At 41.1% G+C, this 12758-nt stretch overlaps 1 protein-coding gene across 3 annotated transcripts in view; it reads right to left on the bottom strand.

The window, feature by feature from the left end:
• Nucleotides 1-3813: 3813 nt before the first annotated feature.
• PGAP1 (post-GPI attachment to proteins inositol deacylase 1) overlaps nucleotides 3814-12758 on the bottom strand; it is a 794782-nt gene continuing 785837 nt past the window's right edge. For all 3 annotated transcript variants that reach the window (XM_073558145.1, XM_073558147.1, XM_073558146.1), the window contains one exon: nucleotides 3814-4057. In XM_073558145.1, coding sequence (XP_073414246.1) covers nucleotides 3919-4057 — 139 coding nt within the window. In that variant the 3' untranslated portion in view covers nucleotides 3814-3918. The remainder of the gene's footprint in view (nucleotides 4058-12758) is intronic.

Raw genomic sequence — 12758 nt, 5'->3', positions numbered from 1 at the left:
CTCCTGATGTGCCTAAACTGTGGAAACCCCCCACAAGTGACCCCATTTTGGAAACAAGAATCCCCAAGGAACTTATCTGTCATGGTCACGTGTCTCAGGACGCAGATGATGCCGCAAGGCGAACCCATAACACACGTGACCCTGGATACACCGCCTCCAGTGGGGCGCATTTAAATAATAAAAACGTGCAGGTGGATACGCCGCCTCCACCTGGCGAATTTAGGTATTACACGTTATACATACAATATCTGGAAACACCGCCTCCAGTAAGGCGCATTTAAATAATAAAGGGGGGAACCTGGGTAACTTTAACAATGGTGGGCCCTGCAATAGGGAAAAGGGAATTGGAGACCTCCTGAGCTCCCCTGAGCCAGCGTCCCTGCACTCCTAACGTTCCCTATGCCGGTTTCGCACCGGGCGCCGCACGCGTACCTCAACGCCCTAGCTCGCCCTGACCCTAAACCCTCACTAGGGAACAGGTCGGTGCGGAAACTAATCCCACCACTGCACTAATAACACACATGAGGAAAGAGACAATACAGGGGAAACACCACTTAGCTTTGCTCTGTTGCGTGCGCTCCTAGCAACAGAGCCCTCCACCTGAGTGCATCTTCTCCTCCACCCGGATCCATCACCATAACAGGATCCTTCACCTTAGTGCAACCTTTGAGCAGAGTCCAACACCAGATGCAGCTGCTTAGAACCAGAGTCCCAAGGATGAGTTCAGCTGCTGACACGAAGTCGAGCATGCTTGAGTCCAGCTCAGCGGCCAAGTCCCACATGGTGAGTGCCACTCTCCATAGTCGCCACTCCACCAGCCCATGCAGACACTTCCCGCTGACACCATCACTGCGACTCCACCACGCCATGCCAGCCCTTCGTCCAGACACCATAGCTGACACTCTTCCCCCCTGGCTAAGCTGCGCAGGACTCCTCACCAGCTCCATTCTTCATCCAGGCTCTCCAAAAACAGAGTGAACACAAACTCACAATATCACAGGCAGTGATTGCACACCTTTATAGGGTGTAACACCTGATCCCTAATTAAGTGCACAAAAACCTAAAGTGCAATACTGCTAACCACCACCGGGGACAGTCAAGACACCTTGGAACTTTCCAAAGTAAAAAAAGTTCACCCAGTGCAATTTAATACCGCCAGATCCAACACTGGATCATGACATTATCTAGATATGTGGTGAGCACTTTGAACCCCCAAGGGCTTCACAGAAGTTTATAACGTAGAGCCGTACAATTAAAAAAATCATTCAACAAAAATGATCTTTTCACCCCCATTTTTTTTTCCCAAAGGTAACAGGACCCCAAAATGTAGTACAAAAACTTGGCACTCAAAAAGAAAAATTGATTTGACAGTTCCTTTATTGTAAAAGGCACCCAGTTGAGTACATTCCTTTAAACGTTTTCGGTCATACAATTGACCTTCATCAGAAACATAATTTTTTCACAGTTGGTTTTAACTGAGAGGAGCTGTAATGGAAAATTCCATATATTATTATTAAAGAACCTCTGTCGTGAGTAGGCACTATTCAGTACTGGGTATATTTATGAATAATGTGGAGAAACAGACGTCTGAGAGGCAGCAGCTACCATTCATGTAGGAAATCACTAGATCCACGGGAATTGACACCTTAAGTTATACGGAGACCGGTATATCCAATAATTGGAATGGGTGTCCAGAGATTTGCACTGTAATATGTTCAGGATATTGTTTGAGACAGGCTTGAATGTCCACAAGTGGGTGCTGTGATTATCCAAATGGTCTGTCCTGGCAGGGAGACACGTGTGTCACAGGGAAGGTGAACGCGCTCTTTTTAGGATGGGCACCGGTGGTGCAGAGGAATAGCGCTTGACCTGTGGCTGGACACGTTGTGCTGCTAGGGTGAGAGATCCCAAAAGTTATTGTGCAATTTGTCCTGAGTACGCTGAAACCTTACATGTGGGGGTAAACCACTATTTGGGCGCATGGCAGAGCTCGGAAGGGAAGCAGCGCCATTTGACTTTTTTGGCTGGAATTGAGATCGGACGCCATGTCATTTGGAAAGCCCCTGATGTGCCAAAACAGTGTAAACCCCCCCAATTCTAACTCCAACACACACCTAGCCCTAACCCTAATGGGAAAATGGAAATGAATACATTTTATTATTTTTCCCTAACTAAGGGGGTGATAAAGGGGGGTTTGATTTACTATTTATGGCAGGTTTTATATTTGGCAGCTGTCGCACGCTACACTTTTTATTGTAAAAATAGTTTTTGCATCACCACATTTTGAGAGCTATAATTTTTCCATATTTTGACCCACCGAGTCATAAGAGGTCTTATTTTTTGCGGGACGAGTTGTTGTTTCTATTGGTACCATTTTCGGGCATGTGACATTTTTTGATCGCTTTTTATTCAGATTTTTGGGACGCAGAATAAACAAAAACCAGCATTTCATGAATTTCTTTTGGGGGGTGCGTTTACACCGTTCCGTGTGTGGTAAAATTGATAAGGTGGTTTTGTTCTTCGGGTCAGTACGATTACAGCGATACCTCATTTATGTCTTTTTTTTATGTTTTGGCGCTTTTATGCAATGAAAACAATTTTATATAAAAAATAATTATTTTTGCATCGCTTTATTCTGTGAACTATAACTTTTTAATTTTTTCGCTGATGACACTGTGGTGGCTCGTTTTTTGCGGGACAAGATGACGTTTTCAGCGGTGCCATGGTTATTTATATAGGTCTTTTTGATCGCGCGTTATTGCACTTTTTGTTCGGCGGTATGATGATAAAGCATTATTTTTTGCTTCGTTTTTTAATTTTATCTTTTAAGGGGTTCAACAAAGGGGTTAACTAGTGGGACAGTGTTATAGGGCGGGTCGTTATGGACGCGCCGATACCAAATATGTGTACTTTTATTGTTTTTTTTTTTAATTATTTTCAAAAAATGAATTTATTAGGGAATATTTTTTTTTTTATTTATTTAGCAATTTTTTATAAATTATTTTTACATTTTTTTTTTCACTTTATTACATTGTCCCAGGGGGGACATTATTGTAATATGTCAGATCACTGATCTGACACCTTGCACAGCAGTGTGTCAGATAGGCGATCTGCAGGCACTGCTGGAGGCTTTCTCATGCCTGCGCTCTGCAGGCACTGAGAAAGACGCCTCCCTGCAGGCCCCCGAAGGTCCCCGCCGCCATATTGGATCTGGGAACCTGCAGGGAAGGAGGCCCCAGTAGCAGCACTGCACACTGCGCTGCTGCGGGAGTCTCAGGACGTACTATTCCGTCCTTGGGACTTAGGTCCCAGGTCACATGGACGGAATAGTACGTTTAATGTAGGAAAGGGGTTAATTTAGACATTTGCCGCTTCAGATTTTATTGTTCTAACAATTACTTTCATGTTTCTACTGTAATTCAAATATTATGACGGAAATGTTTTCTACAATATTCTGTGTTTGTGTTGTACTATTGATATGTGCTTTATGAAAACTGGACAGAATAGCTACTGTTGTCTCAATAGTGATAACTGAAACATAGGATGCATGCTCGAGCATATATACTGTATTTTAATAAACGGGATAAAGGTTATATTTTAGTCCATAAAAATAATTTTCAGTGAGCACTTTTCCTCAAAATAATTACAAGTAAACTGCTGACTAAGCAGTAATGGAGGCACCAATGTTTTTACTTGGAAACAGACTATGGATACTTTTGCTCAGAAAATTTTTGAACCACATGACATGCTTTGTGCATTCACATTAACTGAAAAAATATATGGACAATAAAAGATAACACTGCAGCAACAACATATTTATGCAAATGTTTTTATTCACTTAGTCTTCAAAACTATATTAACAATTAATGTGCAAATATCTAATTATAGGAAAATTCAGAATAGGCGCCAACAGCTGTACTATATAAAGCATGACAATGAATGTAGAAAAAAAGAAAATGTAATGAAATAAGGTACTCTGTATAAATGAAGATGTCCAAAGGCCACAACTAAAATTGAAACAGGAAGCTGAAGACTTGCTGTAATCTTCAAAAGTTTGCTGCAAAAGAATCAAAATAATGAAAAAAGAAACTACACTAAAAATAAATAGTTTAATCATAAAAATTGTACTGTACATCATATTTGGCACTGAATTTAACTCCTTTGTGACAGAGCCAATTTTGACTTTAATCAACAAGCCAAATTTTACAATTCTGACTAGTGTCATTTATAAGGTAATAACTGGAACACTTCAATGGATCCCACTGATTCAGAGACTGTTTTTTGTTACATATTGTATTTCTTGATAGTGGTAAAATTTCTTTGATGTGATGCCCTTATTTGTGAAAAAAATGGAAATTTGGCAAAAATTTGGCAATTTTCAAACTTTTAATTCTTATCCCCTTAAATCAGAGTTATATCACATGAAATTGTTAATAAACAACATTTCCCACATATCTACTTTACATCAGCACAATTTTTGAAACAAATTATTTTAAAGAAGTTATAAGAGCAGCAATTTCTAATTTTCCCAACAAAATTTACTAAACCATTTTTTTAGGGACCAAATCACATTTGAAGTTACTTTAAGGGGCCTATTTGACATAAAATACCCAAAAGTGAGACCATACTAAATACTGCACCCCTCAAAGTCCTCAAAACCACATACAAATTTATTAACCCTTCAGATGTTTCACAGGAACTAAAGAACTGTGGAAGGAAAAAATGAACATTTAACTTTTTTCACAAAAATTTTACTTCAGCCCCAAATTTTTTATTTTCACAAGGGTAAAAAGAGAAAATGGAGCCAAAACTTTTTTTTGCAACTTCTCCTGAGTATGCCAATACCCCATATGTGGTAGAAAACCGCTGTTTGGGCGCACATCAGATTTCAGAATCGATAGCACACGCCATGTCACATTTGGAGTGCCCCTGATGTGCCTAAACAGTAGAAACCTCCCACGAGTTAGCCCATTTTGGAAATTAAATCCCTCAAGAAATATATCTAGAGGAGTGATGAGCACCTTGATCCTCCAGGTGCTTCACAGAAGTTTATAACGTAGAGCTGTGAAAATAAAAAAACAAACAAACCACATTTTACCCATAAAAATGTGCTAGGAGATGAAAGAGTGCTATTTGTCTTGGATAGATTGTGAATGTCATGTCACATTTGGAGAACTCCTGACATGCGAGAACAGCAGAAACCCCTCACAAGTGACTCCATTTAGGAAATTAGACCCCTCAAGGAATTCATTAAATGGTGTAGTGAGCATTTTAAACAAACAGGTGATTCACAAATGTTTACATTTCAATGCGAGAACAAAAAAAAACAATCCACTAAAATATTGTTTTAGCACCAAATGTATAATTTACACAAGGGTTTTTGGGAGAAATTACACCCCACAATTTGTTATAAAATTTCCCCTGAATATGGCAGCATATGTGGTTGCACACTACTGCTTGAGCACACGGCAAAGATCGGATGGGAAAGAGCGCTTCTTGGCTTTTAGAATGCAGAATTTGTTTGAATAGATTGTGGGCTCCATTACCTGAGCCCTTGAGGTTACAAAGCAGCAGAACCCCCCAGGTGACCTCATATTCAAAACTTCTGAGGAATTCATCTATGGGTGTTGTGAATATTTTGAACCCATAGGTGCCTCGCAAAGTTTTATAACAGCAAGACATGGAAATATGACATTTTAGTGGTACAAATGATTGTTATGTTTATATTTGCTGCAAATTTGTCAGGTACACAAGGGTTAATAGGTGAAATTAGACCCCACAATTTATTGTGCAATTTCTTCAGAATGCTGCCCCATATGTTGTTAGAAATTACTGTTTGGCCACATGTCAGGGGCTGAGATGGAAGGAGCGCTATTTGGCTTTTGGAGCACGGCTTTTGCTAGAATAGTTTGTGGGCGACTTTCGCAGAGTTCCAAAGTAGCTAGAACAGCAGAAAACCCACAAAAGTGACCTCATTGTAGAAATTGCACCTCTCAATGAATTTAATATGGCTGCAGTGATTGTTTTGTAACATCAATGCTAGGCTTTTTTCTGGAGAACTGCAAATATGCCAGTATAATGCCCCTACATTGTGCCAACATACAGTGTAGAACCCCATATATAGTAGGGCCCCCATATATTGTGCCCAGCTTGTGGTGCTGGCAATAAGCGCCCTGTAAATGGCTGGGATCACATTCTTGCGTTCTACGCTGAGCACTTATGTCGGGGTTTCTGTGTATATCCCATACAATGCATTTCAGATGAATCCACAAATGCAACCACCCACCATAATGAGGGAGATGGAAGCATCTCCGATTGGCGTCTTCTCCGGTGGTATCCATGTTTTTATGAGTTCATAGATGTATGGTTACTTGCAGTAACCACCGATCGACCAAACCGCTGCATGACCAGCTCTACCCTCGCCTACTGTATTTTCACCCATCCCTTGTAGATTGTGAGCCTTCGCGGGCAGGGTCCTCTCTCCTCCTGTACCAGTTATGACTTGTATTGTTTAACATTATTGTACTTGTTTATATGTATACCCCTCCTTACATGTAAAGCGCCATGGAATAAATGGCGCTATAACAATAAATAATAATAATAATAATATGGTTATCCATACTTGTGCGCTAAAAAGATGCCTAAAATTATGGGACATCAACGGAACAGAGACCAGTCCAAAGTGACTTCATCTGCCTCATGAGTGAGTGATTCTAGGGGGTTGACCAAATCGCAGTTTTGGACAATTTATATGGAAACCTTGATGTAAGCGCTCACCAGAGAGCGCATGATAAATATGAACGAAGCCTTGTTCTGATTTTTGGGAGGTAGAATGAACAAATAGACAGCAGTATAATAATAGATCTTATTTTTGTTTTTCACCGTGTGGTGTAAGTGATAAGGTGGATTTATTCTTCTGGTCGGTGCGATTACAGCGATACCAGATTTAATTGTTTCTTTTTTTATCTTTTGCTGCTATCACACAGTAAAAAATGCTTTTTTTAATCAAAAGCTATTTCTTTTTAATGACCTTGTGGGGGGCATACAGAGTAGCATTTCAATATTTTCAGACGACACTAAACTCTGCAGGGTAATCAATACAGAGGAGGACAATTTTTATATTACAGGAGGATTTATGCAAACTAGAAGCTTGGGCTGATAAATGGCAAATGAGCTTTAATGGGGATTAAAGTAAGGTCATGCGGGAAGCTCAGGAAGCGGTTAATAAGTTGTATATGAAAAAGGCGGAGAGAAGAAGAGCTTTTCGGAAATTACAGTTTTTTGAGGAAGGGGAAAGAGTGGGGCACTTGCTCTCGGTGGTAGCGGCGGCACAGAAAGAATCATTGTATGTGTACAAACTAAGAACAGAGGAAGGGACTGTATTGACAGAAGTAGTGGATATTTTGGGGGAGTTTAGAAGTTTTTATGAACAGTTGTATTCATCTGGGTTGAGGGCTACAGTGGGGGATATTGAAAGCTTCCTTGGGGGGGGCGAAACTTCCTAGGATTGGGGACGGCGACAGGAGGAGGTGGATGAACCTATAACGGAGGAGGAGATTAGACTTGCTATCATGTCAATGACTAACAACAAGGCCCCTGGTGTTGATGGACTCCCGGTTTTGATATATAAGAATTTATTGGATATTTCAGTGGCTAAATTGAAGATAGTTTTTGATGAGGCGCTACGGGAGGGAGAGCTGCCGGCGTCCATGAGAGAAGCGACAATAGTAGTTATTTTAAAGGAAGGAAAGGACCCGGAATTGGCGGAATCCTATAGGCCAGTTTCGCTGTTGACGGCGGATGTTAAGATTTTGGCTAAAGTAGTGGCTGGCCGTTTGGCAAGTGTGGTCCAGAATCTGGTCCATCCTGATCAATCTGGTTTTATGCCGAATAAGTCTACAGCGATAAACCTACGTAGATTATTCTTGAACTTGCAGCTGCCGTCGGACAACGAGGGTAATAGAATTGTGGTCTCATTGGATGCGCGTAAAGCGTTTGATAGTGTTGAATGGTGCTATCTTTGGGAGGTTTTGAGATCTTTTGGTTTCGGACCGACTTTTATTTCGTGGGTGAGGTTATTGTATTCTTCTCCGACTGCTAGGGTGAGAGTTAATGGAGAGTTATCTGGAAGTTTTGGTTTATATAGGGGGACTAGACAGGGGTGTCCGCTGTCGCCGCTGCTTTTCGCGTTGGCAGTAGAGCCCCTGGCACAGACAATTAGGAACTCGACTTTGGTTAGGGGGTTCCGCAATGTACGAGATTGAATGCATATTGGTTGGAGGTGGGAGAAGCAATTGGGAAATCGTACAGCTGTACAATCGCAAGCGATCCTGTGATATATATATTGGGATATGTGGAGGAGATCCGAGTTCCAAATCATCATAAACTGGCCATAGCTAGATTATTGTATGTTGCACGTAAGTTGATTGCCAGGCACTGGTTGAGTGGGGAACCGCCGACTCTGCGGGAATTTTATAGACAGTCTGATATGGTTATTAATATGGAAAAGGATATTTATGAAAAAAGGAAAAGTGTGAAAACTTTTGAAACACTTTGGAAACCGTGGATGGAGAGAAACTGATTCCAGAGGGATGTTGTTTTATTGTGTAAGCAATGTATGCTAATGTCCCATTCTTGTTTATAGAGGATATAAGGGAGGGGGAAGATGAGGGGGGGAACTGGGGGATTGTTTCAAAATGTTTGTAAACATGACTATTCTCCTTTCCTGACACAATTGTGTGTAGTTGTCAATTTGAATATTGTTAATAAAAATCTGATTTAAAAAAAAAGTAAGGTCATGCACTTGGGCAGAAGAAATAAGATGTATAATTATGTGCTTATTTGTAAAATACTGGGAAAAACTGTCACTGAAAAAGACCTGGGTGTAAGGGTGGACAACAAACTCACATTTAGTGGCCAGTGTCAGGCAGCTGCTGCAAAGGCAAATAAAATAATGGGATGCATTAAAAGAGGCATAGATGCTCATGAGGAGAACATAATTTTACCTCTATAAAAGTCTCTAGTGTGACCACACTTAGAATACTGTGTACATTTCTGGTCTCCGATGTACAGTGGGGAAAAAAAGTATTTAGTCAGTCAGCAATAGTGCAAGTTCCACCACTTAAAAAGATGAGAGGCGTCTGTAATTTACATCATAGGTAGACCTCAACTATGGGAAACAAACTGAGAAAAAAAAATCCAGAAAATCACATTGTCTGTTTTTTTTTCATTTTATTTGCATATTATGGTGGAAAATAAGTATTTGGTCAGAAACAAGCAATCAAGATTTCTGGCTCTCACAGACCTGTAACTTCTTCTTTAAGAGTCTCCTCTTTCCTCCACTCATTACCTGTAGTAATGGCACCTGTTTAAACTTGTTATCAGTATAAAAAGACACCTGTGCACACCCTCAAACAGTCTGACTCCAAACTCCACTATGGTGAAGACCAAAGAGCTGTCAAAGGACACCAGAAACAAAATTGTAGCCCTGCACCAGGCTGGGAAGACTGAATCTGCAATAGCCAACCAGCTTGGAGTGAAGAAATCAACTGTGGGAGCAATAATTAGAAAATGGAAGACATACAAGACCACTGATAATCTCCCTCGATCTGGTGCTCCACGCAAAATCCCACCCCGTGGGGTCAGAATGATCACAAGAACGGTGAGCAAAAATCCCAGAACCACGCGGGGGGACCTAGTGAATGAACTGCAGAGAGCTGGGACCAATGTAACAAGGCCTACAATAAGTAACACACTACGCCACCATGGACTCAGATCCTGCAGTGCCAGACGTGTCCCACTGCTTAAGCCTGTACATGTCCGGGCCCGTCTGAAGTTTGTTAGAGAGCATTTGGATGATCCAGAGGAGTTTTGGGAGAATGTCCTATGGTCTGATGAAACCAAACTGGAACTGTTTGGTAGAAACACAACTTGTCGTGTTTGGAGGAAAAAGAATACTGAGTTGCATCCATCAAACACCATACCTACTGTAAAGCTTGGTGGTGGAAACATCATGCTTTGGGGCTGTTTCTCTGCAAAGGGGCCAGGACGACTGATCCGGGTACATGAAAGAATGAATGGGGCCATGTATCGTGAGATTTTGAGTGCAAACCTCCTTCCATCAGCAAGGGCAATGAAGATGAAACGTGGCTGGGTCTTTCAACATGACAATGATCCAAAGCACACCGCCAGGGCAACGAAGGAGTGGCTTCGTAAGAAGCATTTCAAGGTCCTGAAGTGGCCTAGCCAGTCTCCAGATCTCAACCCTATAGAAAACCTTTGGAGGGAGTTGAAAGTCTGTGTTGCCAAGCGAAAAGCCAAAAACATCACTGCTCTAGAGGAGATCTGCATGGAGGAATGGGCCAACATACCAACAACAGTGTGTGGCAACCTTGTGAAGACTTACAGAAAACGTTTGACCTCTGTCATTGCCAACAAAGGATATATCACAAAGTATTGAGATGAAATTTTGTTTCTGACCAAATACTTATTTTCCACCATAATATGCAAATAAAATGAAAAAAAACAGACAAAGTGATTTTCTGGATTTTTTTTTCTCAGTTTGTCTCCCATAGTTGAGGTCTACCTATGATGTAAATTACAGACGCCTCTCATCTTTTTAAGTGGTGGAACTTGCACTATTGCTGACTGACTAAATACTTTTTTTCCCCACTGTATAAGAAAGACATAGCTGGACTGGAGCGGGTGCAGAGAAGAGCGACCAAGGTTATTAGGGAACTGGGGGGTCTACAATACCAAGACAGGTTATTGCACTTGGGGTTATTTAGTTTGGAAAAACGAAGGCTTAGGGGTGATCTTATTACAACGTATAAATATATGCGGGGACAATACAAAGACCTTTCTAATGATCTTTTTACTCTTAGACCTGAGACGGGGACAAGGGGGCATCCTCTACGACTGGAGGAAAGAAGGTTTAATCACAATCACAGAGACTATGGAACTCTCTGCCATATGATGTTGTAATGAGTGATTCCCTACTAAAATTTAAGAAGGGACTGGATGCCTTTCTTGAAAAGTATAATATTACAGGTTATATATACTAAACTGTGTTCCAAATTATTATGCAAAAAGAGTTTAGGAGTGATAAGGATAGAATTTTTTTGTTTGTCATTTAAACTCATTGATGGTGATGTGTGTCAGGGCTCTTTATATCACTGAAAGCAATTGCAGATACCTGTGCAAATTAGTTTGGCAGGTGTGTCCAAATAAAGGCAATACTACTTAAGAAGGCTGTTCCACATTATTAAGCAGCCTACATTTCTTGTCAAAATGGGAAAGAAAAAGGATGTGTCGGCTGCTGAGAAGCAACAAATTGTGGAGTATTTAGGTCAAGGCATGACTACAATCAACATTGCCAAGACACTTCATCGTGATCATCGCACAATCAAGAAGTATGTAGCTGATTCCCAGCACACACTTGTGCGTGCTGATAAGGAAAAATTGAGGACTCTTTCCAACAGGCAATTGCGTCAGGTTAAAAGAGCAGCTGCAAAAATGCCTTGTCCTAGCAGCAGACAAGTTTTTGAAGCTGCTGGTGCCTCCAACGTCCCGCAAACAACAAGATGCAGGGTCCTTCAGAGGTTTGCAGCTGTGCGTAAGCCATCCTGTCGACCACCTCTATCCACTGCACACAAGCAGAAACGGCTCCAGTGGGCCAAATGATACATGAAGACTGACTTCCAAACTGTTTTGTTCACCGATGAGTGACGTGCAACGCTCAATGGTCCAGATGGATGGAGTGGAGGATGGCTGGTTGATGGACACCCCATGAAAACACGGCTAAGGCGCCAACAAGGAGGAGGTGGAGTAATGATTTGGGCTGGAATCATGGGGAGAGAGATTATCGGCCCCTTTAGGATCCCTGAATGGGTAAAGATGAACTCCATAATCTATGTGGAGTTTCTAAAACAGCACTTCCTGCCATGGTTCAAGAGGAAGAACCGTGCTTTCCGCAGCAAGATCATTTTCATGCATGATAATGCACCGTCTCATGCTGCAAATAACACATCTGCATCTCTGGCTGCTATGGGCATAAAAGAGGACAAACTTATGGTGTGGCCACCATCTTCCCCTGACCTCAACCCCATTGAGAACCTCTGGAGCATCATCAAAAGGAGTGTCTATGATGGCGGGAGGCAGTTCACATCTAAGCAACAGCTCTGGGAGGGTATTCTGTCCACATGCAAAACAATTGAAGCACAAACCATCCAAAAACTGACAAATTCAATGGAAGAGAGAGTTCAGAAGCTTCTTTCGAACAAGGGGTCCTATGTGCAAATGTAACATCACCTAGAATAAAGTTTTGACTTGAAAACTGTTTGATTTCATTTTGTAATAAGCTGATAATGCTTATAATTTCACAATTGACCATTTTTTTGTTCAAAATAAAAAGGTTGAAAACTCTGCTGTGCATAATCATTTGGAACATGCATTTTGAGTGTTTCTTATTTTTAAAAATATACTGTTTTCATAGGCAGTTTGTTCAAAAACATTGCAATTATACTAGAATATTAGATGACTGGAAAATAACAATGACTGCAATTCATATAGGTAATTTAGAGAAAATATGAGGAAATATTTTTTGCATAATAATTTGGAACACAGTGTAGATTCCTTGATAGGGCGTTTATCCAGGATACTAGTCTGATTGCCGTATGTGGAGTTGGGAAGGAATTTTTTTCCCCAATGTGAAGCTTTCTGTTTGCCATGTGTTTTTTGGTCTTCCTCTGGATCAACAT

The sequence above is a fragment of the Dendrobates tinctorius genome, unplaced genomic scaffold (assembly GCF_039654945.1).
Source record: "Dendrobates tinctorius isolate UK_male_01 unplaced genomic scaffold, ASM3965494v1 ptg000254l, whole genome shotgun sequence".
NCBI classification, from domain to species: Eukaryota; Metazoa; Chordata; class Amphibia; order Anura; family Dendrobatidae; genus Dendrobates; species Dendrobates tinctorius.
The sequence above is the reverse complement of the archived record's forward strand: the minus strand, read 5'-3'. Positions and strand labels throughout refer to the sequence as shown.